At 48.7% G+C, this 26,555-nt stretch overlaps 2 protein-coding genes across 4 annotated transcripts in view; both read left to right on the top strand.

The window, feature by feature from the left end:
• OTUD5 (OTU deubiquitinase 5) overlaps nucleotides 1-17,137 on the top strand; it is a 33,862-nt gene extending 16,725 nt beyond the window's left edge. The window contains exons 3-9 of one of the 2 annotated variants that reach the window (XM_058291649.2): nucleotides 4,447-4,511; nucleotides 4,600-4,756; nucleotides 4,854-5,002; nucleotides 13,626-13,829; nucleotides 15,264-15,465; nucleotides 15,552-15,665; nucleotides 16,058-17,137. In XM_058291649.2, the coding sequence (XP_058147632.1) occupies nucleotides 4,447-4,511; nucleotides 4,600-4,756; nucleotides 4,854-5,002; nucleotides 13,626-13,829; nucleotides 15,264-15,465; nucleotides 15,552-15,665; nucleotides 16,058-16,179 (1,013 nt within the window). In that variant the 3' untranslated portion in view covers nucleotides 16,180-17,137. Of the gene's footprint in view, nucleotides 1-4,446; nucleotides 4,512-4,599; nucleotides 4,757-4,853; nucleotides 5,003-13,625; nucleotides 13,830-15,263; nucleotides 15,466-15,551; nucleotides 15,666-16,054 lie in introns of both variants that reach the window. The other variant, XM_058291648.2, reaches the window with a different exon arrangement.
• Nucleotides 17,138-20,391: 3,254 nt separating this feature from the next.
• PIM2 (Pim-2 proto-oncogene, serine/threonine kinase) lies at nucleotides 20,392-25,429 on the top strand. Of its 2 annotated transcripts, XM_004464992.5 has the most exons (7): nucleotides 20,516-20,708; nucleotides 20,836-20,945; nucleotides 21,679-21,729; nucleotides 23,152-23,196; nucleotides 23,368-23,524; nucleotides 24,066-24,242; nucleotides 24,341-25,429. In XM_004464992.5, exons 1-7 carry the CDS (start codon nucleotides 20,627-20,629, stop codon nucleotides 24,502-24,504), a joined length of 786 nt encoding a protein of 261 aa, XP_004465049.1. In that variant the 5' UTR covers nucleotides 20,516-20,626; the 3' UTR covers nucleotides 24,505-25,429. The 2 variants fall into 2 exon arrangements, with proteins under 2 accessions (XP_004465051.1, XP_004465049.1); XM_004464994.4 differs by having other exon boundaries at nucleotides 20,392-20,708; nucleotides 23,152-23,524.
• Nucleotides 25,430-26,555: the final 1,126 nt, after the last annotated feature.

Raw genomic sequence — 26,555 nt, 5'->3', positions numbered from 1 at the left:
CAGAACATAGGTATTTGAAATTGAACCACGGACCACTCCCATTCACCAGCTTCCTTTGGCCTCCCTTGATTTTCACATTGTTGCCATGTGAATCCTCGAACAGAGGAGCAGATATCTCAGAGACCAGGCTGTTGAAGGGGCCAAGTTCTGCTGTCCCCTTGCCAACTCCCAACTGAGGGTGCGCCATTTGGACTAGTTGGGGTCATGGGCCAGGTCATATCACAGCTACTTGACAGGCAAGCAAGACCTTTTTCCTGGCTTATCTCAGTGAGGCCAAGATTTCCATTGGACCAGGAGGGAAGTGGGAGCCACACCAGGACCCTATCTTTTCCTCCTGCTATGTGTACACCCGTATGTGTGGTTTGTTTTGATCACATTTTAGGGAACCTGAGAAGGAAGGATTCCAGAGGTCGAAGCAGGTCTGTTAGAGCTATTAGGTATCCCCCCCCCACCCTGTACCTACACCCTGGCCAAGGTTAGGTAGGAAGTGGGGGAGTTCCTCCATTTGCGCAGCCTCACATCTTGTCCAGCCTTCAGCTTTTCCTTATTGGTATCAAGGGCAGTGGCTCGCTGAATGAGATAGTTCTCTGTTTTTGTGGGGGTTTGGGGGTGGATATTTGGCCTCAGGGAACATCTTTGGCAGGTTCTGTTGGCTGTATGTGTGCATGTGTGTCGATGCCTATTTTTGTGTGTCTGTTCAGAGAAAGGAAAGAAGTGGGATGTGAGGGGTAGGGTTTGTGCTGACTTCTTGGTCCTAGTGAGGGGTACTGCCACGATATTTGTAATCTCCCTCAGGTCTTCCCTGGGTTACAGCTTATTCCTGCCTATGCTGGTAGGGAAACGGAGGCAGGCAGAAAATGTGGTAGCCTTAGTGCTATTAGTGAAAGGCCTTCATCCTGGTCCCAGGAGTCAGGTGGCTAAAACGAAAGCTTGATAAGAATATGTGTATATGTGTATGTGTGTGTTTGAGCCAGCAGTGCTCAAAGTCACCAGTTACCACTTGAGAACCTGGTCTCACCTCTACCCTCCATCCCCATTGGGACAGGGCCCCTTTGCCCACAGAGCCACCCTCACTTGTGGCATATGTTCCAGTCTGCAACCTGGGCGCTCTGGTTCTCAGCTTAGCTCTTAGGACATAGAAGGGTTCCATGGGCTAAGGTTTCCAGTGCCTGAGTTGACCCCTCCCCAAATGGGCCAGTTGTGCCAACTTTGTATCACTTTTCCTCCTAATAGATAAAAGGCGGGTTTGTTTTGAGGATTTAAATGAGTTGAAGTGTGACAAGTCCTTGGTGGAACTAATTGTAGTATTGTACTGAGGATTTCCGAACCCTCTTTGGGTTGGGAACAGAGGTAGGTAGTGGGGGACTCCCTTCCAGCTGGACTCTGGGAGGGAAAGCAGGTGCAAATTACCCACAAGTGCAGCGTCAGCAAGAGGAGAAGTTTCAGTTTCTATCAAAACAAGTTCTCTGAATTCCCCTACCTCTGCAGGTCCACTAGGCCCTTCTTTTCTCCCACCTTGGGCCCCCCCACAGGGAAGTCCAGCCTGGTCCCAGCCCACATGCCCATCTTCTGGGAGGAGGAGGGCATCCTGGAGGACCAAAATGTGGCTAGAAAAATCAGAAAAACTGATCCTTACTGAGTCCTTACTGTGCTTTTAGCCTTGTGTTGGATGCTTTTCCTGTCTTTTATCATTGAAAAAAAAAATCCTCATCTCCCTTGTCAGGGAGGCACTGTTGCTCTGTTTCCTTGGATCAGAGATGCACCTTTCCCCCCACCCCCCCAAATGATCCCTAAATCAGGGTATGTCTTATAATCAGTGTGGTGGGTTTTCCCCCTAAACAAGCTGTGACTGAATACCTGTTGTACCATACTGCCTATTACTGGCATCTTAGAATTTATGAGGGAAGGTGGTGTTTTACATTTTTCAGATGAATAGAGAAATGTCATCACTTGGCCACCCTTAAGACCCTGTGTTGCAAAACCACTGCTTTTGATTGCTAACCTTTTGAACTCAGGACACAGAAAGTAGGCCAAGGGACCTTTGGATTCAGTAAAGGTAGAGATGGTTCTGAGGTGCTGGCCATGGGGATAGGCAGTGAGAAGAGTGACAGCTCAGGCTCTGTGTTTGGGGCTTTCCTCTGGTTGAGGAAGTGCAACAAAAATGAGGAAGGACTTAATAAGTGATCCTGGCAACATTCTGGCTGACTCGTGGGTGGCTAGGCATCTGAAAGAGTCATCATCCTCATGACAAACAAGAGTTCCTGTTTCTTGAACACCTATTATGCCTCAGATGTTTTGCAAACCCTCCCTGTTGTCTTGACAACACCCGGTGAAAGGAAGAGGAGTTATTCTCCCCACTTTATGGATGAGAATATTGAGACTCCAAGATACTAAAGGCCTTATCCAGTGCCTTACTGCTAGGAGACAGCAGAGCCTTTCTGCCAGGCTTTGACACCTCTCCAAAGAGTGAGGCTAAAGGGGTCAATGGCAAGGAAATGGGGGATCCTCATTAGGTTCCTCCCCTTGCTTCCTTCCTTGGCCCACAGTCTCCCTTCTGTCCCCATTTTCCTGCATGTAGGACATCTCTTCCAGGCCCGGAGATGAAGGGTGACCACTCCATAGGCTTATTTCTTCCTCACCTCAGTATGTTTCTCCTGAGCCTGGCGGGCCAGCCCCTATTTAACCCCTTCACTCCCGTCTTAGTTCCTGTTTACTGCAGCTGCCAGCAGTACTGCCTCCCGGGTACCCCAAGCTCAGCCTACAGAAATAGCTCCTCAAGCAGCTTGGGCAGCCACAGAGGCTCTGTGGTTCTGGCTTCTAAGAAAGGCAGCAGTTAGGGGGCCCCCAGCCTGTCTGCAGGGCATGTGACTTGCTGGAAGTGCTGCTGGGGCTGTGGGGGAAGAGTGTGGCTGCAGAACCCACATCCTTGTTTACATTGGTGAAGGGGCTACCCCCTTCCACCTTCATAACCCTCACTCCTCCTCACCCCTCAGGCCTCTGCACCTCTAAGAGGGCTTATTGTGGAGGCACTCATCCCCATTGTATACCTCAGAGAAGTCTCCCCTTATCTCACTAAACCCTCGGGAGGGAAGAGGAGGGCAGTGAGGGCATTCTTCTGACTATTCTTCCGATGTACAAATGACATATGCAGATGACAGTCTGCTGGAAGAAATCTGGAATTCTTTTCCTTGTATTGACCTGACTCCTAACTCAGTGCCCTAGGGAAATCCCATCGGAGCAACAGTCCATCACAGTTGACATAGTCCGTTCCCCCTCCTCCCAACCAAGGGGAATTCACTGTGGAATCAAGCTGCACCTTAAATTCCGAGGGGGGAGATCTCCCTGGATCCTCTAGCTTATAAATCCATTCAGCAAACTTCTCCTGATTTCCTTTACTCTGTTGGGCCTTGAGCTGGGACAGATTTAGATGTGACTTGTCCTCTGCCCTCAGCAAGAGCCTGGTGTGATTAGGAAGATAAACTCTCCAGTACACCTTTGGCAAATCTGGTTGATAGAGGTGCCCTCAGGTTGAAGGGGGTTAGTGAGGAACTGTATTAAAGAACCCATTGGTGCTTGACAAGTGGGCAGCCAAGGATAGAAAGGCTGCAGGGTGCCTTTCATAAATTAGGCTTTAAATAGGAACATATGTGTCTTTTCCCTCTTACTAGACTGTGTGCTCCTTGCAGCAGGGGTAGGGTTTTACTCGACTGTCTCTTTCACAGACCCCCACATTAAGGCCTCATTGTGGAGAAGGGAATTCTCATTTACTGAGTGACTACTCCATCCCAAGGCCAGTGCTAGTCATTTTACACCCATTATCTCATTTAATTCCACAAGAGGCCTGCCAGGTAGTTATCCATCTTTTTCCCATTTTACAGGTGAGGCATATGAGGCTCAGAAAAGTTGGGTCACTTGCCTCTGGTGACTCAGCTCACTAGACTTGGCAGAACTGGACTTGGAGTCCAGTTTTTAAAAAAAAAATCGTACATAGGCCCTGCTAACTCCTGGAAGTCAGGAAAACTGAATTCTAGAGTTGACTCTCCCACAAACTGTGTGACCTTGGGCAAGCCACAAACTCCCTGAGCCTCAGTTTCCTCATGTGGAAAGTGAGTGTGGAGGGGTGGGGGAGAGGAATCAATGGTGCTTGAGGCCACTTGTGGGACTTAAAATGCTTGTTGCTTATGAGTGGCCTCGCGAGCTCTGTACAAAACCATCCACTAGAGAGGCCTGTGACTGTGTCCCTTTCACCTGAGCTATTTTGTTCTTCTAGACTGTCCCTGCCTACTTCTTTTTGCTGTGTCCCAATCCAGCCCACAAGGGGATGAACTGTCCAGGCCTTTGGGTAGTAGGAAAGGGGGTTTCTCTGCATCCCCCCTGGGCTGTTCCTTGACTCAGGACTCTTCTGTGGTGGCAGCTCTGACTTGGCTTCTCCTTCTCTCCCCACAGCTGACCAGGTATATGGAGACCAGGACATGCATGAGGTTGTACGAAAGCACTGCATGGACTATCTGGTGAGATCTTGCCAAAGGCCTTGGGTCAGGGGCCGGGTGGGAGGACCTCTTTTCCACCCAGACCATGACCCTCCGGTCTGTTCTGCAGATGAAGAATGCCGACTACTTCTCCAATTATGTCACAGAGGACTTTACCACCTATATCAACCGAAAGCGGAAAAACAACTGCCATGGCAACCACATTGAGATGCAAGCCATGGCAGAGATGTACAACCGTCCTGTAGAGGTGTACCAGTACAGCACAGGTACTTCTCCAGTGGGTAGGGGGGAAACTGATGGCATCTCGTCCAAGCCTGCCCTACTGCCCTGCTGTGGATGTGTCCTCCTCCTCTTTCTCTGCAGAACCCATCAACACATTCCATGGGATCCATCAAAATGAGGATGAACCCATCCGTGTCAGCTATCATCGGAATATCCACTACAATTCAGTGGTGAATCCCAACAAGGCCACCATTGGTGTGGGGCTGGGCCTGCCATCATTCAAACCAGGGGTGAGTGGGTCCTTGTGCCCAGGATAGCTGCTAGATATAGAGACCAGAAATCTCTGCTCAAGTCTCCCTTCTGCCTGTAGGTGACAGAAATGTCCCTTCCACTCCCTGGGTTTCCCTTGAGTTCTCACCTCTATAAAATTAGGGAGTTAACCCAGGTGATCGTTCAGGGCTCTCTGTGGTCTCAGGTTGCCTGTTGGTGAGTTGGTGAGAGTCACTCATCTTTTGTGCTTCTCCATGCAGAGAGCTGGCATTTCAGGAGATGAAGTCAGATTTGGGTACAGTTAACCAGGGCTTGGTCTGGGTTTCACACCTGCCTGGATCCCCTTCCTAAACTCATAGCAGTTATGGACAGCTGTGGTGGTCATAGAGACCTAGGATGCAGACCTGGCCCTACCATTTACTGGCTGTGGGATCATGGGCAGTTTGGGCAAGTCCTCTGGGTTGGCAGCTTGGCTGATCTAGAAAGTGCTGAACACTGGGCATAGTAGGTGCTCAGAAGGTGGAAATACATTCTCCCAATACACACTGATACTCTCATTCTTTCTTATAAATGGTCTGCTGGGGATTTTGATACACACTATTCTGGTTTCACTTCCTACAGACAAAAATGCTCCTGTGTCATTTTATGACCCCCCCCCCCCCAAATAACACCAGCATACTCTCTGACATGGGTTGTTGTTTTTTTTTAATAAACTTTTAATTTTAGAACAGTTTGAGATTTATGGAATTATTGCCCTGATGGTATGGAGAGTTCCCATATACCCACTCCCAGTTTCCTCTCTTACTAAGATCTTATATATTAGTCTGGTACATTTGTCACAGTTAACAAACCAATATTGATGTATTATTATTAACTAACAACTCCTTAGATTTTCTCAGTTTTTTCCTCTGTTTGTTCTAGGATCTTTATCTTAACCTTTATCTGTCCAGGATCCCATCTAGGATACTGTGTTATATTCTATTTATTTATTTATTTATTAAGATTTATTTATTTCTCTGCTCCCCCCCCCCCCCCGCCCAAAGTTGTCTGCTCTCTGTGTGCATTCGCTACGTGCTCTTCTGTGACCGCTCCTATCCTCATCAGTGGCACTGGAAATCTGTGTTTCTTTTTGTTGCGTCATCTTGTTGTGTTAGGTTTCCGTGTGTGGTGCGCTGTTCTCGGGCAGGCTGCACCTTCTTTCGCACTGGGTGGCTCTCCTTACGGGGCGCGCTCCTTGTGTGTGGGGCTTCCCCACGCCGGGGACACCCCTGCTTGGCAGGGCACTCCTTGCGCGCATCAGCACTGTGCGGGGGCCAGCTCACACCGGTCAAGGAGGTGCAGGGTTTGAACGACGGACCTCCCATTTGGTAGGCGGACGCCCTATCCACTGGGCCAATTCCGCTTCCCCATGTTATATTTAATAATTATGTCTCCTTAGGCTCCTCTTGTCTGCAACAGTTTCTCAGACTTTCCTTGTTTTTGATGACCTTGACAGTTTTAAGGAGTACTGGTAGATGTGTTATAAAATGTTCCTCTGTTGGAATTCGTTATTTTTTTCATAATTAGACCAAGGTCATGGATTTTAGAGAGCTTATGTGTAGTTCTGTTTACCTTTAGTCTTACAGATTTCACTAATTTCCAGAGTCACTTAGTTCAGCACCTTTTAGCCCTACCCCTTTCAATGAGGTGGTTCCTTATATAATACGTTTAGATTGATTATCACCTGTGTTTCATCCTGGGATATCCTGACCTCCTAATTGATCTTTTATTTTGTGTGTTTGTTTTTTATTTCTCTCCCCTTCCCCCCCCCACCCCAGTAGTCTGTTCTCTGTGTCTATTTGCCTGCGTCTTCTTTGTCCACTTCTCTTGTTGTCAGCAGCATGGGAATCTGTGTTTCTTTTTTTTTTGTTGCGTCATCTTGTTGTGTCAGCTCTCTGTGTGTGTGGCACCATTCCTGGGCAGGCTGCACTTTCTTTCGTGCTGGGCGGCTCTCCTTACGGGGCACACTCCTTGTGCATGGGGCTCCCCTACGTGGGGGACACCCCTGCATGGCAGGGTACTCGCGCATCAGCACTGTGCATGGGCCAGCTCCACACGGGTCAAGGAGGCCCACGGTTTGAACTGCGGACCGCCCATGTGGTAGACGGACGCCCTAACCACTGGGCCAAGTCCGCCACCCTAATGGATCTTTTAAACGATTTACTCTTTATGCTGTGAAATTCTATGGCTTTGATAAATGCACAATGTTATGTATCTGTCATTAGAGTATCGTACAGAATAGTTTCATCACTCTAAAACCCCCCTGTGCTTCACCTGTTCAACCCTCTCTCCCACTCCCCCCTCATCCCTGAACCTTTGGGAATCACTGATCTGTTGACTGTCTCTTATAGTTTTGCCTTTTCTAGAATGTCAAAGAGTTGGAATCATACAGTATGTAGCTTTTGTAGACTGGATTCTTTCATGTAACACTATGCATTTAAGATTTATCATCAATGACTTTTGCGGCTTGTTTTTATCTTAAAAATTTTATTTATGAATAGACTTTAGTTTTTAAAAGAGTTTTAGTTTTACAGAAAATTTGAAAAAATAATAGAGAGTTCCCACATAGCTCCTCCCCCCTTCCCCAATGCAGTTTTGATATTATTAACATCTTAGATGACTATGGTATATTTGTTACAATTAGTGAACTAATATTGATACATTATTATTAACTAAAGTTCTCGTCTCCTTAGGCTCCTCTTGTCTGGGACAGTTTCTCAGACTTTCTTTGTTTTTGATGACCTTGGCAGATTTGAGGAGTACTGATTAGACGTATTGTAGAATGCCCTCTTTGGGAATTTATTTTTCTCATGATTAGACTGCAGTTATGGGTTTTAGAGAACAAGATCACAGTGGTTAATTGCCATTTTCATCACATCATACCAAGGGTATTTACTTCAGCATGATTCACTACTGTTGATGTTGACCTTGATCACCTGGCTGAGGTAGTTTGTCAGGTTTCTCCACTGTAAAGTTACTCCCCCCCCCCCCCCCCGCCCGCCTTTTTTTTCCCATACTGTACTTTTTGGAAAGAAATCACTGTGCACAGCCCACACTTACGGAATGGCGAGTTATATTCCACTTCCTGAAGGACTAAGTATCTACATAAATTATTTGGAATTCTAATGCAAGGGAGATTTGGCTCTTCTCCCCCATTTGTTGATGTATTCAGTCCTTTTATTATATCTGTACAGACTCATGAATTTTTGTTTTATACTTTGGATTATAATCCAATACCTCTTTACTTTTTTTTTTTTTTTAAGATTTTTAAAAATTTCTCTCCCCTTCCCCCCACCCCCGCCAATTGTCTGCTCTCTGTGTCCGTTCGCTGTGGGTTCTTCTGTGTCCTCTTGCATTCTCGGCAGCACCGGGAATTTGTGTCTCTTTTCGTTATGTCATCTTCCTACGTAAGCTCTCCATGTATGCGGTGCCACTCTTGGGCAGGCTGCACTTTTATTGCGCAGGGCGGCTCTCCTTACGGGGCGCACTCCTTGCATGTGGGACTCCCCTACGTGGGGGACACCCCTGTGTGGCACGGCACTCCTTGCGCACATCAGCACTGCATGTGGGCCAGCTCACCACATGGGTCAGGAGACCCTGGGTTTGAACCCTGGACTCCCATGTCCTGGGCGAATGCTCTATCAGTTGAGTCAAATCCGCTTCCCCCACTTTATTTTGTTGTGCAAATTTTTCTAGTTTTGGCAACTGGGAGCTCTTTATTTGGTTCCTGCATGCCATTAACATAACCCCATCTCTTGTGCCTAGACAGGATTTTTTAAGATGATAATTTCCATGGTTTGTTGAACTGCCTTCTGTCTGTTATTTTATTTTTTGAAATTGAAATAAAAGTTTATTTTTAAAAAAATCCCCATCCTTGCTTGTGGGCTTTTTTTTTTTAAGTACACCCTTAATTTTCTGAAACTGTGAAGATACTCCAGGCTTACTTTGTATATTCTGTGCCCCAGTCCTAGAATCAGCCATTTCTCTAAGGAACTCTGGTTCTTTTTATTAGAGAATGCTGTTAGAAACCAAAATCTGGGTGCTAGACAACATTGTGAATGTGATTAATCTCACCGAATGGTGTGCTTGGGAATGGTTGGAATGGAAGAATTCATGTCATATATACGTTTCCACAATTTAAAAAAAGAGAGACTAAAGTGACAATAAATGTAATACATGATCCGGGACTGGATCTAATAATGGAGCAGAAAAAGCTTAAAAGGACATTATTGGGGCCCTGCCCTAATCAAGATGGTGGAAAGTGAAGCTTCGGGGTTCTGACTCCTCATAGAAGCTTTGAATAACAAGCAAGAATTGGCAGAAATATCCTTGTGAAGTTCCAGAAATCAGTTAAATGATTGTAATAACAGAGCTAGTGCTGAGTCAAGAAAAAGACTACTTAAAAGCAGCAGGATCCTGTGGCATCCTGGATGGCCCCTCCCCTATCCACTCACCAGCTCGGCACCAGCCTGGGCTCCCATGCAGGCTCCTGGTCCCGCTTCTGGAGGGAGCAGAGTAACCTCATGCACCTACTGGGAGCCTGTATGTCTGTTCACATATGTCTGGTGGTGGCCTGAGAGATTTAACATTTAACCAGGGCATGCTGTCCCCAGACTTGCCCTGGGTATAAAAGGGATCTGTGGTACCTCCTAAAAAAAAAAAAAGCAAGCTCAGAGAGCTCTCCTGCAGAACTCTGGCAGAGCAGTCAAGTGCTAGCTACCTAGAGTAAGAGATTGTTGACTATAGGACATACTGGCCTGAGACCTTGAAGAAACTGTTTCCTGGGGAAGAGGGACATCTGTATCCAAAAAAATGGGGTGAATTCCTAGGGCCAAATGTGCATGCCCAAGAAAAGATGCCGGCACAGAAAGCATTAGGAAGTCCCCTATGCTTTAGCCTAGAGCTAGTCTCTAAACTCATTGTATACATAAAACTCTGAAGGAGAGCATTGACACAGTTCAATCCAAGAAAAAAATGCAGGCACAGAAAGGATTAGGGAGGCCCCTATGCTTTAGCCTGGAGCTAGTCTCTAAACTCATTGTATACATAAATTCTGAAGGAGAGCATTGACAGGGGTCAATCTGCAAAGAATGGAAAGGGATTTTCTTTTTTTTTTATGTATAAACATGTTCCTGGCATTCAAAGAAAACTCTAACACAAGATGGATACAAGTTTAAGGAACAGATGCCTCAGTCTAAATTCCAGCAATAACACATGAAAATATCAAAATGTCCAGGTTTCAACAAAACATTACAAAACACAGAAACAGGAATCGATCACCTAGACAAAGGAGAAAATTACAGCATTAGAAACCATCGGTGAGGAGGACCAGACCTGGGGCATACCAAAGACTTCAAAAGAATGGTCTTTAAATATACTAAAAAAGCTGAAGGAAACATGAACAAAGAACTAAAGGAAATCAGGAATATGATAGGTGAACACACAACGAATATAAATAGATGGAAATTACGGAAAGGAACCAAACAGCTAAAGACCACAGTAACAGAAATAATAAATTCCCTAGAGGGGTTCAAAAGCAGATTGGAGCTGCCAGAGGAAAGAATCAGTAAATTTGAAGATAAAACAATTGAAATCTACTCAGGAGCAGAAAAAAAGAGCAACTAAAGAGATTAAGTTAAACACAAATATTTGATCTTGGGTTGGTTAATGAGGGAGGAGAAAGGCTGAAAAGGACATTATTGGGACATAGGAAAAATTGGAATATAGACTAAGTTTTATATCAATATTAAATTGCTTGAACTTGGTAACTGCACATAAGGTGGTTATATAAGCAAATATCTTTGTGTTTCAGAAATATACTTTGAAGTATTAAGTGTTCTAGGAGCATGATACAACCTCCTCTCAAATGTTTAGGAAATGATTGGTAGAGACTGATAGATAAATAGAATGATATGGCAAATGAGGGAAAATGTTAAAATTAGTGGATCTGGGTGTGGGGGGTGTATATATTGGAGTTCTCTGTGTGTGTTTTGTACTTTTTTTTCACAACTGTCCTTTTAAGTTTGAAATTATTTCAAAATAAAAAGTTTAAGGAGATAAAAAGATGTGGGCTCTAGCTGTGCTCTCTGCTACTGGGGTATCTGCTTCTAGGCCATCTTGGCTGACAGCAAGGAGATATATGTGTTTATACTGACTTGTGTATATATACATATCCATAAGTATTTCTACATGTAACCATCTCAATTAAGCTAAATATGATTTTTTACTGGTGCCTCCAGCTCTGTTACCATGTGGATCATTTTAGCCTCCTCTTGTTTATCTGTAAATTCCCACTGCAGCAGTGAGAAATTTCCAGAATTGCTTAGTGCGGCACCTTTTATGCCACCCGCTTCATTGAGGTTGTTTCATATGGTTGTGATACATTTAGATTCCTTTGTCCCATTCGCATTCCTCCTGGGATATCCTGACCACCTAAATGACCTTTTTAAACATTTGACTATGTTAAAATTTACTCTTGGTGCTATAAAGTTTGGTTTTGATAATCGCATAATGTCATGTATTCACCATTACAGTACATACAGAAGTTTTTCTGCCCTTAAAATTTCCATACTCTACCTATTCATCACTGCCACTCAACCATGGCAACCACTGATCTGTTGGCTGTTGCCATAGATTTGCCTTTTCCAGGATGTTACAGAATTTGAATCATGTAGTGTGTAGCCTCTACATTCAGACTTCTTTCCTGTAGCAATGGGCATGTAAGATCCTTCCATGTCTTTTCATGACTTCATAGTTCTTTTTTTTTTCCCCACTAAATAATATTCCATTGTATGGATGTACCACAGTTTGCTTGTTCATTCACCTGTTCAAGGCATTTTGGTTACTTCTGGGTTTTGGTTATTAGGAATGAAGGTGTTTATAAAACTGCAGGTTTTGGGATACACATAAGTTTTCTGATTGGTTGGGTAAATATCTAGGAGCATGATTGCTGGATTGTGTTAAATGACTGTATAGATTTGTAAGAAACTGCTAAACTGTCTTCCAACGTCGCTGTACCATTTTGCATTCCCACCAGTAGTGAATGAGAGTTCCTGTTATCCCACATCCTTGCCAGCATTTGGTATAGTCAGTGTTTTGGATTTTAGTCATCCCCATAGGTATGTTGTGATACCTCATTGTTTTAATTTGCAGTTGCCTAATGGCAAATGATGTTGAGCCTCCTTTCATTTGCTCACTTGGCATCTGTATATTCTCTGGTGAGGTTGTGTTCAGATATTTTGCCTAGTTTTTAATTGGCTTGTTTGAACATAAGAGATTTTTTAAATTGTGATAACATATATACAACATAACATTTCCTATTTTAATCACCTTCAGACATACAATTCTGTGGCATTAATAACATTCCAACATAGAGTTTTGCATATTTTCTTGACTTTTGGCCATTTTACATCAAAGCAACTATTACATTTTATGCCATTACTTACCACATACCTTTGTGTGTGGTTCGTATGTGTGTTAAAGTAATGGAAATAAAAGTGTCACAAAATAGTCCTTACATGTGTACCCTGGGATAGGCTCTGATACTTTTAATTATTTCATTAAAAGAAGAATGCTGTTAACTCACCGCCTGAAAACCAATACTCTCATACAGTATCCCACAACTCATAGCACCCACACCATACTAATACTGGCCCTTTTTCCTCTCATACACCAACACTGCTCCCCTCATCACCTTACATGCTGGAATAACACTTTGTTCCCCATGCATACAAAGCTAACTTCTCAGGTGATCTTTTCTCTTTAATAAACTTGGATATATGTGAGGAAGGCCTCAGCATCATGAAACTGAGCCATCAGTTGGGGACATAAGGCTTGGGTGGTGGAGGATCACCTATTTGCCATAGACTTAGTGCATCAGTTTGGGGTTGGGGATAGTGTTTCTGAGTAGAGAGGTTGGAAATAACTGGCTCTGTTGTAGAAGTCGAGAGAGGTTCAATTATTTGCGCATAGAAAGACCAGGACTTGGGAATAATTTTGGGAAGGAAAAAGTAATTTATTTACGACCGGTGGGCTCAGAGCTTCTCATTCAAAATCTGAGCCCTGAGCAAGTTTTTTGAGTTCTTTTTATACAGAGGAAGGGCCAAATAGTTGTTTCAGTGCTCAATAAACTTGAATTAACATCTATCTTCCATATCCTAGGTAAGCTTTTAGCATGAACTTCATACATTCTAGATAAGCTTTTGTCACATTTGGTTTGCATTTTCCCTGAATATTTAAAGTTCATAGAGTTTGCATTGCTAAACTGTTTCTCTGGGACTGGAGTTGTTGTCATGGTTACCAAGGGCAGGGCTGCAGTTCTCACTGTCCCAAACGCAGAGCTCAGGACACACAGCTCAGGTTATCTACGAAGAGATGAACAGCCCCCCCCCCCCCACTCAGAGCCTACATCAGCTCCATAACCCAAGCCTGTTTTCTCCCAGTCCCTGATGAGTAGGCATTCTGCTGTGAGGGCCCCTAGCCAGAGTACCTGCCTTTCTGTCTTCTGTTTTCTGGGGCTTTTCAGCCTACCTTCCTGAGCCAGTTCTAGCTCATGGCCAAGGTTCAGCATGTAACCCATATCCCTGTTCTTCACCTTCCTTGAAGTTTGCAGAGCAGTCCCTGATGAAGAATGCCATAAAAACATCAGAGGAGTCATGGATTGAACAGCAGATGCTGGAAGACAAGAAGCGGGCCACAGACTGGGAGGCCACAAATGAGGCCATCGAGGAGCAGGTGGCTCGGGAATCATACCTGCAGTGGCTGCGGGATCAGGAGAAACAGGCCCGCCAGGTCCGTGGCCCCAGCCAGGTAGGTCATGGTCCCTGTCCCTGATCTGCCTGAGAATCCATTATTTCCCATGCTCTGGCCACAAATGAACAGGAAAAAATGAAGTAGTTTTGACACCTGGGAATGAAGGACGCTTCCATACTGGTTTGTACCTCACCTTGACCTTTGTATTGACTTTGTTCCTTGGAACTCTCAACACCTGTGCAGTGAAGGATAGCAGCAAATAGTGGTAATGTGAGGGATGGGTGGATAACTTCGGAGAGACAGGCTTTTTTTCATTGCCCTATGTGTGCCAGGGTCTGTGCTGAGGAAGTAAAATCAGATCTGGCCCACTCTGTCTTTTGAGGGAGACAGACACGTTGGGGGGCCCTTGACCCTGGTTATGAGGCCGGTGGAGGTGGGAACTCTGGTCAGGCTTCACAGAAGAAGGTTGAATTTTTAGGGACCAGGGTGGGGGCAGGGGAAGACAGGTGGTTGAGGAATCGTAAGGAGTTTGGAGTAATTGTAGATGTTGTAAGGGCTGAGGACTTTATTCTACAAATAATTATTGAAGGTATGTGCCAGGCACTGTATGGGGTGCCTGGTCAATGTTTGAGGTAGATTGGTCAGCAAGGCAGGCCAGTATCTCTGCCCTGGTGATGCTTGCAGTGGGAAACAAAATAGACAATAAGCATAATGAATAAATTAATTGAGAGTTGTTATGGATGAAAATTGTTGAGCAGGGTAAAGGGGATGAGTAGGGCTGAGTGGGGGTGGGAGTGCTAAGTACTAATTAGCATGGTCAGAGTAGGTCTCCTAGCGGGTGAGATTTGAGCAAAAATTTGCAGAAGGTCAGAGAATTAGCTAAGTATGTATGTGGGGGAAAACAGGAGACAGCAGAGGCCCTGACAGGCGCGTACCCAGTGCGATTTTCGAATAGCAAGGAGGACAGTGTGGCTGAACAGAGTGTACTAGTAGTTGAAGTCAGAGAGAAGATGGGGCCCAGATTGAGTAGGGCCTTGTAGGCTTTGGTCAGGAATTTGGCTTTTACACTGAGGAAGAAGCCATGGAAAGTCTGAGCAGAGGAGGGGTCAGGATTTGACAGGATCTCCCTGACTGCTGAGTACAGAAAGGAGTCTAGGAGGATGAGAGTGGAAGCAGGGGACTTGCCAAGGAGAAAGCTACTACAATAGTCCTGGTGAGATGTATTTGGATTCTAGAAATATTTTGAAGATGGAGATAACAGGAATTCCTGTCAGGTTGGTGTGGGGGGTGGGATGAGAGAGACTAAGGAGCTTAAACTTTGTCCTTTGGGGAGTTGTTTGGAATAACTTTTGTCCTTTTATTTGGAATGATGGTCACCTATGTAGGAACTGTATCACAGGTACAAATCCAGGAAGGGAGGAGCCCTCAGGTGGGGCAGGGATGGGTTGTCCCTGGTATCAGTCCTCCCCTCTTCCTCCTTTCCCACTACAGCCCCGGAAAGCCAGTGCCACATGCAGTTCGGCCACAGCAGCAGCCTCCAGTGGCTTGGAGGAGTGGACCAGCCGGTCCCCACGGCAGCGGAGTTCAGCCTCATCACCCGAGCACCCTGAGCTGCATGCCGAACTGGGCATCAAACCCCCTTCACCAGGCACTGTCTTAGCTCTTGCCAAACCTCCTTCACCCTGTGCGCCAGGTCAGTGACTTGCTCACAGAGAAAGCGTTGGGGTTGGGAAGTGCCCAGGTTCTGGGCCCTGTCTCCTATTGTCCATCTGTCCCCAGGTACAAGCAGCCAGTTCTCGTCAGGGGCTGACCGGGCCACCTCCCCCCTCGTGTCCCTCTACCCTGCTCTGGAGTGCCGGGCCCTCATTCAGCAGATGTCTCCCTCTGCCTTTGGTAAGCCTCCTCTGTCTTGGGGTCAGGGACCACCTGGGAGTTAGGGAGAAACTGGAGGAAGAAGCAAGTCCAAAGATTGGGCTTCTGGAGACTCTGGCTGTCTTCCTAAGAAAAGGAATGAGGTGCGGGATGGAGCTTTTCAGGCCCAAGGGATGTGAGGGGGTCTCTGGGGGATTTCTTAGTCCCAGGGGAGTGTCCTCCCTAGAGAAAGTAGAGGGGGACAATGGGTGGGGTTTTTGTGCTCCATGGGTGTCTGTCTTCCAGAGAGGAGTGGTAAAAAGGGGCTTGGATGGGATTTCTGCAGAGCCAGGGATCAGAGAAGGGTGAGGAGAAGGTGGGCTGAGAGAGCTTGTCTCCACATTGTCCTTCTCCCCATTCTTTTGCCTCAGCAGGTCTGAATGACTGGGATGATGATGAGATCCTCGCATCGGTGCTGGCAGTGTCCCAACAGGAATACCTAGACAGTATGAAGAAAAACAAAGTGCACAGAGACCCTCCCCCAGACAAGAGTTGATGGAGACCCAGGGACTGGAGACCATCTCCCAACTCTACCACTCCTGCCCTCCGGTGCCACCCCATCTTCTTTGGCTTTCTTCCCTTCTTCCCTCTCTCCCCTCCTCCCCACTTCCCTCTGGCTGGCCCACCCCTGCGCCCCTTCTCATTGCTGCCGCCACCACCGCCGCCTGTCTCCGCCAGCTGACGTGCCCTGTTGCCCCCCGCACAGCACCATCCCTGCATTCCACAGGGGACTTGGGCAAGGGTGCCGAAGGTAGGCGAGAGGCACACAGAGACAGACCAACTGGCCGCCAGGCAGCTCCGGAAGAGACATTCAGGCAGAGGAAAGCCTCCCTGCCCCCCATTCCTCCCAAGATCAGAAAAATTTGTCACCCACCCCCACTGATGCCAGGAAGGGGGGGAGTGGGAAATTCCCCTTCCCAGTACCCTAAGAATGTCTGAGCCTTCAATGTTGAATTTTTTCTTTATTAAAATGTACTTTTATCTTATAAAATCTACCAGTCAAAAATGATCTAGACAATAGCACTGGCTCTGTGAAGGTGGCATCTCTCTGGTTTGAGGGCAGGCAGGCCATGGGACTTGGGGGAGCCCCAGAGATGTGGGTTGCTGTCTCTGGCCTCCAGCTCCGGAGGTGGGTGGTAGGTTCTAGGGTGTGAGCCGGAGTGGGGGCACAGGGAGCAGTTGTCAGATGGGCTTTGGACAGTGAGACACTGACCTCGCTGCATTCATGCTGTGCTTCTGCCGCCACCGCCGCCGCCTCCACCACCACCACCACCACCACCACCACCAGTCTCTTTGGATTCTGAGGTGGGGGCATCTTTGGGGATCAGGGCCGCCACCCAGGATTTGAGTATGAGAAGTGGGAGAAGCCTCGGCAGATGGGGCATGGTGCCCTGCAGGTTTTGACAAGATCCGCCATTTGTAACGTCCTTGGCACAATAAACCAAATGTCAGTTTCCCCTGAGCGGCTCTGTTCTGTGTGGGGTAGGGGATGGGTGGGCCCCTGGGCAGGAGAGAAGGTGGTATAGACAAGATGGTGTAGACCCTTGCTCTCCACTTGGGTCACTCTGGGGGCATAGGATTTGCTAAAATTTGATTGATTCACCACTTTTCAAACCTCCTGCTGGACCTCTGTCCACCGAAAAAGCTCCATCTTTGCCTGCTACCCCTACCTCCTGCAGTATTGGCATAGGATACAGTCACCTTACCCTGTGTCCTGGGAGTGTGTGATAGGGACAGGACTGTTCCTTGAGGGCAGGAACTAAATTTCCCATCTGAACTTCAACTTTCCAGCCTGCTTCTTGTACCATATTTGTTCTTTCCTTGTGATAATTTGATGAGGAAATGCTTTGGAAAGGCCCAAGTGATGCTTCATGGCAACATAAGTTTGGTGGAAGTGGCAAGAGGGGCTCCCCCCACTGGGTTTTAGCAACTGAGGAATGGTCCAAGCCCTGATTTTTTTTTTTTAAGATTTATTTTGTTTATTTATTTAATTCCCCTCCCCTCCCCTGGTTGTCTGTTTTTTCTGTGTCTGTTTGCTGCGTCTTGTTTCCTTGTCCGCTTCTGTTGTCCTCAGCGGCACGGGAAGTGTGGGCGGCGCCATTCCTCGGCAGGCTGCTCCCTCCTTCGAGCTGGGGCGGCTTTCCTTATGGGTGCACTCCTTGCGCGTGGGGCTCCCCCACGCGGGGGACACCCCTGTGTGGCACGGCACTCCTTGCGCGCATCAGCACTGCGCATGGGCCAGCTCCACACGGGTCAAGGAGGCCCGGGGCTTGAACCGCGGGCCTCCCATGTGGTAGACGGACGCCCTAACCACTGGGCCAAAGTCCGTTTCCCAAAGCCCTGATTTTTTAATGTCTCCAGTCCCCTTTCTTGGGACAAAGCCATGGCAGAAAAGGACATCCACACCCTCCCCCCCCCCCAGGTTTTTTCTCAAATGTATCTAATGGGGTCCCTGTGGAAGGATGTGCATCCAGCTCTGCAGATAAGGGCATGACTGGGTCTCTAAATGCAGTGGTCAAACGTGTATGTGGAGGGTCAGATGTTGGTTTGAAACCTTCCTCGGCCTTTTACTAGCTGTGTGGCTGTAGTCAAGTCACTTAGCCTCTCTGTGTTTCAAGTTTCCCATCTATAAAAGAGGGGTGATCAATGCCTGCTACCTCATGCTCTTTCTGGTTGCAAGCATCAAGAGAAGGCATATGGTCCACATAATGTATGACTGGGCTCAGTGCCTGACACATCCTGACAGTGCCATCATTAGTGGGTATTTATTCTAGCACTGAGGTTTCTGCACCATTTAACCCCTGCCTACTTATTGCTGCTTTAATTTCTTTGACCTCTCCCTTGAATTTGCTCTTCCCACCCCCCCTCCCCAGCCACCAACTTTGTCTTTCAAGACTGGGGAAGAGGGTTACCTCTAGAAGCCATGTGTGACCCCGTTCCCATTCTTACCTTTGTCGACAAATACCTCTATTCCTCCTTCCCCAGTAATTGTATTATAAACTTCCCGGGCAAGGGCCTTGCAGCTTCACTTCTCTGTGCATCCTTAATTCCCCCTCTCCCCACCAGGGTCTGGTGGGCTTACAGCAGAGCCCTAATTAATGTTGAAGGAATAAGGGACTGTGTGTGTGTGCACGCACGCTTCTGGGAGTGTGACCGGCAAGTCCTCAAGTTTTCTTGTGCATGTCACAGTGTCTCCCCAGTTGTGTGTGTAATGACGGTTTGTTTCCAGGTGTGTCAGATGGTGACTTGAGTGTCAGACTCTACCTCTGACAGCTTGTGCCTATATCCAAGACAAGCGCATGTCTATGTGGGCATGTCTGGCAAAAAGCATTTGTGCTTTCATTCTGATGAGGTAGGTATCTGTGGATCTCTGTGACAGGTTCTACGTAGCTATTTCGGAACAGTTTATCTCAGTGGCAAGGCTGCACGCCCGGCGGTGCTGGAAGTACCTGTAACCAGGTCCACTGTTTTTGTGATGGTGCATTTGCTTGTGAGTCTCACATCTATATATGTCTGCCTTTGGAGTAGTGTACGTGTGTCTTTGAAGCACGTGCTGTTTATCTTCCTGTGAGAGACTCTGGGTCTTTGATTCCTGGAACTGTACAAGTCTTTCTGTGACAGTGCATTTCTGTTGGTGCTTATGTCTTACATTTCAGTCATTGACACATGGCAGTATAGGTCTGTGCGTCTCTGAGGTGTTGCCTTTCCTTAACAGTGCCTCTCTGGGGATCTATTCCTGGCAAGTCTGCTCTGACTCTGCTACCCCTTCGGGTGTCATTCTGGGCTATAACTATTTCTCTGACAGCATGCCTGCTGGACAGTGTATGTCAGTCTAACAGTGCATGTCTGCATGCGTGTCTGGCAGTGCCTGTTTGTGTATCTTTCACGTGGCATTTCTTTGTGTGTCTCCTTAGAGTATACATGTTTTCCTGGGAGGTGGGGGGCCCTACAGCTGTCTGGCCCTCACAAATTTGTGTCTAAGGGTGTTTCACCACCTCACTAGCAGCCTCTCTCTCTCTGTTCCTGTCTCTCTCCAGAAGCAACCCTCCACCTCCATTCCGGCTCGCCCCCTCACCCCCAAGAACCATGTCCTTGCTGTTCCTGATGCTAGGCCTGCTGGCTGGGTCGACGGCCAAGGCCTCGCTAGGTCTGGCCAGGTTAAGGGAACACTGCCTTTGACCAGCAGGTCCCCCGTGGTGGATGGGGGGTCAAAGGGGGTTCCCCTTCCCTGCTGGCCACTGGACCAATGCTGTAAGGGTCCCCGGCTTCAGTTGCGGTGTGGAGGCCGCGGTCACCTAGAGGACTCCAGGCCTACTTGAGGGAGCCCTCATCACGACAGGGTCTTGCATAGTCAAAGGCAGGGATCTTAAGAAGGGAGCTGGTAACGCCGCGCCTGTCCGGAGGCGGTGGTAGTGGCTAACCAACTTCCGAGGAAAGGAGACGGCGGAGTTATTTCTTTAAAAGTTTACGTATATAAATCCCGCGCAAAAACCCAAACAAATTTGCTGCAAAGGGATTCCCAGAACCAGTTTCCATCTCGCGCGCCTGCCTTCGTTTGCATTTGCAAACCCCTCCCCCCACGGAAGAAGCAGGCACGTACGCTATTTGCATAATGGGCATTGGAGACGTTAAGAGTGGTATGCAAATAAGGGTTGACTCTGATTGGCTGGGGTACAGCAGGTGCCGCGTCCGGATTGACCAACGCCAAGAGGGCGGGGCCGTCGCCCTGGGCGACTCTCCCGGGCCGCGCGTGCCGCGGCTCAGAAGCGTTGGGGCTGGCGCGCGAGGTGAATCCTAACACCGTGCGGTCTGCGGGCGCGCCCGGACCACCAGTTTCCCACCTCTCCACCCTGGCGCCCCCCAGCCCTGGCTCCGCGGCCGCACTGCCCCGGGCATCCCCGCCCCGCGGGCTCAGCGGGCTCAATCTGCGCAGCACCTCCTCCATGTTGACCAAACCTCTGCAGGAGCTCCCCGCGCCCCCGGTGCCCCCGGTGCCCCCGGTGCCCCCCACGCCGCCGCCGCCAGGTGAGCGCAGCCTCCCCAATCCGGATCAGGCCGATTGGGGCCGGCATGGTGGGTGTGTGGGCGGGAGGGGGGTCGCGGTCCGGCTCAGCATGCCGCCGCCCTGACTTCCTCGCCTCCGCCTGCGTAGGAGGCAAAGATCGGGAAGCCTTTGAAGCCGAGTACCGCCTCGGCCCCCTCCTGGGCAAGGGGGGCTTCGGCACGGTCTTCGCGGGACATCGCGTCTCAGACCGACTCCAGGTATCCACCACGAGGAAGGCTGGGGGAGGGTCAAGTGTGTGTAGTTTGGTGGGGGCGGAGAGCATGGGGCTGGGATGCGGGCTGACCCGGGAGGGAGCTTGTGAGGTGTGTAGTAGCATCTTGAGGCTCCCGGTCCCTGGCGGTGTCCGTATTTGTGTATGTGTGTGGGGGATGGCGGTCCCAGTGGTTATGGAGGGGGTTGGGGGTTTCTGGGCAGGGATTCTCGAGGTCCAGGGAGTGAGGCTGAGGAGCGTGTGGGGGGGAGGGGGCATCAGGAGGACTCCAGACCCCGGCACCCAGGGGATTTGCTTTCTTGTGGAAAGGTGGGGGGTGGGGTAGGGGGTGGAGCCCAGGTCCGAGATTTGGAGGATTGGGGAGGCAGGTGACCATGTTGGGAGGTCCAGGACCCGGGTACAATGATAGGATGTCCTGGAGCTGGATGGATCGAGGACTTGGGGTGTCGGGAAATCGGGCACCCAGAACCTGCCGTGAAGGATTCTTAAAGCCTGAGGCGGGAGAGAGTCCGGGGCTAAGGATGGTGGGAGGGGTGAATTTGGGTCTGAGGACGAAGGGAGAAGCCCTGGCTTGCTGTGGGTTGCGTGGTGTGTGGCACCGTCGAGGACCAGATAGACGACGATGCTGGTTTAATGGCGGGCCACCGCAGGGGGTCACAGGTCAAGACAGGAGTCTGGGAGCCACCTGGCGGCCCCCTCAACTCGGTCCTCTCCCCCAGGTGGCCATCAAGGTGATCCCCCGCAATCGCGTCCTGGGCTGGGCCCCCTTGGTGAGTATCTTTGGAGTCCTCCCCAACCTGTGGACTCCATCTCTGATGGTGGACTCACCCCTGGCCTTTCTAGGGGGCGGATGACTGACTCACTGGGCCCTGTAACAGTGGGGAGGACAAACGTGTGTTTACTCCCCTGAGGTGACGTCCATACTCCCCTCCCCCCACCCCACCCCCACAGTTCGGACTCCCCCCAGTCCCCCTAGAGCCTTGGACAAGGGGCGTGCTGCTGAGGAACAAGGGGCAGAGGTCAATGGTTGCCACGGTGATGGTGGCTGCTTTTCTATAGCCTTAGTGCTAACGGCCAACGAGGGGCGGGTCTGGGCAAGTTGTAAGAGGCGGGAGTGCCCCCTAGCGGGCTCTCGGGAGACTGCGCCTGAGCCCCTCGGAAGGTGAGAGAACGCGCCTGCGCGGCCGCGGGATTTCCAGTACCGTGAGAAAACCCGGTCTGCGTCTGCACCACCCGGGGCTGGCCGGTAGAGGGCCCCACCTCACCCACCACAGGCGCTAGCGCCTGTGTGGGGCTTCTAGAGTGGGCGCCTGGGCGGCTTTTGTGGCCAGGAACATTTAAGCCTTTTCCTGAGCTCCGACTGGATGCCGCAGGCTTCGCTTCATCATCAGCGGCTGGCGGCTTCCAAGTCCCACTAAGCACTTCCAATCAACAAATGTCACACTGTTCTAGGTGCTGGGTGAGGGCGACATAATAGCGCATGATAACATCTGTTGAGTTCTTAGTTGGTGCTGGGCGGGTCCTGGGCGCTTAATCACTTTGAGCTACTTCACAAATTTATGGCGAGCACCAAATATTACATAGTATTTATTGAGAGCTTTTTGGTGGTAGGTCCTTTGTACTCATTGCGTTCACTTATTTAACATATAAGTACTGAGCCCTACTTTGTTACCACATACTGTTCTAGTGCTTAGGGTATGTCACTGAACAAAACAAACACCATAAGAGTATGTTGAGTGCTTGCTCTCTTGCCAGACCCTGGGCTATTTAACAGACATTTATTGAGCACCTGCTGTGTGTGAGGTACTGTTCTCATCTCTTTGGCTGTGTCAATAAACAAGACAGATGAAATAGCTCATAATGGTATTTGCAGATTGCTTCCTCTACCAAAGGCCTTTGACTGAAAACCCCTTTCATTCACTGTTCAAATATTTCCTTAGTTCCTACTACATGCCAGTTATATTTAGGCATTTTGCTGGTTTCACCTTCCCAATAGTTCTGTGAGTTTAAACCCTTAATATGAGGAAACTGAGGCCTGGGAAGAGAAGTGTGTTTGTTGTTCAAGGCCACCTAGGGGGCTATGATTTGAGCCCAGGTGAGAAGTCTGAGTTGCTGGTCTAACGTCTGCCTTCTCTTTTCTCTCCCTGTTTATTCCTCCCTTCTCCCTGCCCCTTCCCGCCCCACCCCCCCAGTCAGACTCAGCTACATGTCCGCTCGAGGTTGCACTGCTATGGAAGGTGGGTGCAGGCGGTGGGCACCCTGGTGTGATCGGCCTGCTCGACTGGTTTGAGTCACCAGAGGGCTTCATGCTCGTCCTCGAGCGGCCTTTACCTGCCCAGGACCTCTTTGACTATATCACAGAGCGGGGCCCGCTGGGTGAGAGCCAAAGCCGCTGCCTCTTTGCCCAGGTAGTGGTGGCTGTTCAGCACTGCCATGCCCGTGGAGTTGTCCACCGTGACATCAAGGATGAGAACATCCTGATGGACCTCCGCCGGGGCTGTGTCAAACTCATCGATTTTGGTTCTGGGGCCCTGCTTCATGATGAACCCTACACTGACTTTGATGGTAAGGCATCCTGATATCTCACAGGGGGTAATTTTTTTTACCTTTTATCTTTATGGCCTTTTGATCCCGACCTCCAATACTGGAGTGTAACTGTAACCCTTGACCTATGTTGTACCATTGTGAGGTTCTTGATTTCTAATGTTGGGGACTCTCAAGCTTTGCCCTCTGATAAAGTCCACCTTCTGACCGTGCCCTGATTTTGTTCTGGGTTCTTATTCTGGTGAGGGGAGTCTGTTAGTCTCTAGAGTATTTTCTTTCTGATACGGGGATTGTACTGTTACTTTTAAGTGCTTTTATTCTGTTGAGGGAATCTTGCTATTATCCTGAATGTACTCTTATTCTCATGAGGGTACCTACTTTTTAAGTGCTTTTATTCTGTGATTTTAATGTGAGATCCTGCTATTTAAAGTCCTTTCTGGTGAGGGGACCCAGCTCTTAGAGTGAGTGTTCTTTAGGTTCTGATACATCCTGGAGAGAGTGGGGTGGGAGAAGGGCATTATCAAAGAGTTGTCTAACCATGTAACCCCTGACTTACGTGCAGGGACAAGGGTGTACAGCCCCCCGGAGTGGATCTCTCGACACCAGTACCATGCGCTCCCAGCCACTGTCTGGTCACTGGGTATACTCCTCTATGACATGGTGTGTGGGGACATTCCCTTCGAGCGAGACCAGGAGATTCTGGAGACTGAGCTTCACTTTCCTGCCCATGTCTCACCAGGTGAGTTCCTTACCAGCCCCTGCCCCCCAGATTCCATCCCTCCCAGGGACAAGTGCCCCCCACTGACTGCCAGTCTCCTTTGTGCTTCTGATCTACAGACTGCTGTGCTCTGATCCGCCGGTGCCTGGCCCCCAAGCCCTCTGCCCGACCTTCACTGGAGGAGATCCTGCTGGACCCCTGGATGCAAACACCAGATGGGGATGTACCCCTCAAAGAACCCAATGGAGACCCCACCCCCTTGGCCTGGCCTCTGCTGCCCTAGGCCTGGCCAGGCCCCTACTGGCCAGAGTAGCCATCCTATGGCCATGCCACAGGGAGAGATGGACATCTGTTGGCCTGGTTTTACAGGTCATTAAAAATCCAGTTACTAGGGTCTTGGGTTGGGGTCAGGGGTCAGAGAACATAAGCTGAGTCTGCCCAGTCCCCATCCCAGTCCTAAGGAGCCTTCCTCCCAGAATCTGTGGTCTCTTATTTCTTTGCTTCTCGTTTTGTTAAGGATGTTTACTTGGTTGAAGTTAATTGCATTCGAAGTCCTAGGACTCTTATCCTGAGTTGCAGCCCCTACACTGCACCTCTTAGTACCACCACACAAACTTAGTTCAAATGCTCTAACTTGGGCAAGGGTGCTTTCCTTCCAGTACCCCGGCAGCTCCTATTTTGGCAAAGGGGCCCTTTCCCCAAGCCTATGTTCCGTGTTTGGTCCAGCTGCCTGCCTACTCCAGCCCAGGGTTGCTTATCTTGGGGGGAGGTCATGCCCTGTTATTATTACAGAGGTTTTTTTGTTTTTTGATTTTTGATTTTTTGTTTTTGGTGAGGGGACCCTATGTTATCCCAAGTGCTCTTACTCTGGTGAGGAGAACCCTACTTCCATGACTTGGGAAGGAGTGGGAGATGGGCATCATCAGACACTAGGATGGGGTGAATGGGTGGTTTTCGGGGTGAATGGGTAGTTTTCGGGATGGGAGAAGTAAGTCTGTGTTCTGTTTTTCTGGGGCTCCCCTCTCCAACTTTTGCAGATTCTTGCCTCTTCCTGCACAAAGATTGTCCAATTGCAGAAATGTAAATACGTACTGGGGGTGGGGTGGGGAGCTCCAAGTGTGTCTTCCTCTCCCTTCTTCCCTTGCCTGGATTATTTAAAAAGCCATGTGTGGAGACCTACTATTTAATAAAAGTAATACAATCAGAAATGACTGGTTATTTGTAGATCCAGCAAGACATTTATGGGACACTTTATTTTTTTTTTAATAGTCGATTTTTCTTATTTACTCTTGATACTTTTTTTTTCTTTATTTTTTTAATGTTACATTCGAAAAATGAGGTTCCCTGTATATCCCCCATCCCCCTCACCCCACTCCTCCCATAACAACAACCTCCTCCATCACCGTGGGACATTCATTGCACTTTAAAGAGATTTGATGGCCCTCTCTTCTGCCCTTGGGGAAGTCCCAGTCTTCCTAAAGAGTTTCTATGGGTTCCTTTAATCAGGATCACAAAGAACAATTGTATTTCCTCTCCAGGACTTCCGTAGGGTCAAGTAAGTGCAGATAAGAAACATTGAAGATGATTAGGGCTGGGTACCTGTCACTTCAAGAGGATATGGAACTTAAAAGGTTAATCTACTTTCAAGTGCAGCTATTTACTAAGTGACTTTTCTGCTGGCGGAAGAGCCCTAGGGAGCCCAGCCCACAGGCCCCAAGTAGACTTCCCTCTCCAGCCGAGGGAAGAAATCTCTCTAGGTTGGATGAGGAAGGCAACTGGCCTTCAGGGCACTGGGGGTGGGGCTGGGGTTGAGTGCAGACTGGAACCTTCCCAGACCTTCCGTGTGTTTCCCATTAAAGTCCAGGATGTACTCACCTATTTTGCCGCTTACCTTTTTTTTTCCTTCCCTCATTTGTTTTTAGGCGGTATCCAGGGATTGAACCTGGGACCTTGTACATGGGAAGCAGGCACTCAACCACTTGAGCTACATCCACTCCCCTTACCTTTTATTTATTTCTTTTTACTTACTGTTTGCCCCTTTTAACCTCTCCCTTGTCTTCTCCTTAGCTATTCATCCCTCTCATCTCTCCAGTCCTCAACTCTTGACTTAACCTGCCCTGCCCTATTTAATCTTTTTTTTTAAGATTTATTTTGTTTATTTCTCTCTCCTCCACCATCACCCCCCCCCACCGCTGCCGCCCCAATTGTCTGTTCTCTGTGTCCATCCGCTGCATGTTCTTTGTCTTCTTCTGTTGTTGTCAGCAGCACCGGAATCTGTGTTTCTTTTGGTTGCGTCATCTTGCTGTGTCAGCTCTGTGTGTGCGGCGCCATTCC

The sequence above is a fragment of the Dasypus novemcinctus genome, chromosome X, assembly GCF_030445035.2.
Source record: "Dasypus novemcinctus isolate mDasNov1 chromosome X, mDasNov1.1.hap2, whole genome shotgun sequence".
In the NCBI taxonomy this organism is placed as follows: Eukaryota; Metazoa; Chordata; class Mammalia; order Cingulata; family Dasypodidae; genus Dasypus; species Dasypus novemcinctus.
This window is presented reverse-complemented; position numbering and strand designations above follow the sequence as displayed.

What these genes read in the sequence shown, in the direction of transcription:
- PIM2 (XM_004464994.4), top strand. Translation starts at nt 20,627, where the DNA reads ATGTTGACCAAACCTCTGCAGGAGCTCCCCGCGCCCCCGGTGCCCCCG. An exon ending in GCGTCTCAGACCGACTCCAG is followed by an intron (nt 20,946 to 21,678) that starts GTATCCACCACG and finishes CCTCTCCCCCAG; the next exon opens with GTGGCCATCAAGGTGATCCC. An exon ending in TCCTGCCCATGTCTCACCAG is followed by an intron (nt 24,243 to 24,340) that starts GTGAGTTCCTTA and finishes TCTGATCTACAG; the next exon opens with ACTGCTGTGCTCTGATCCGC.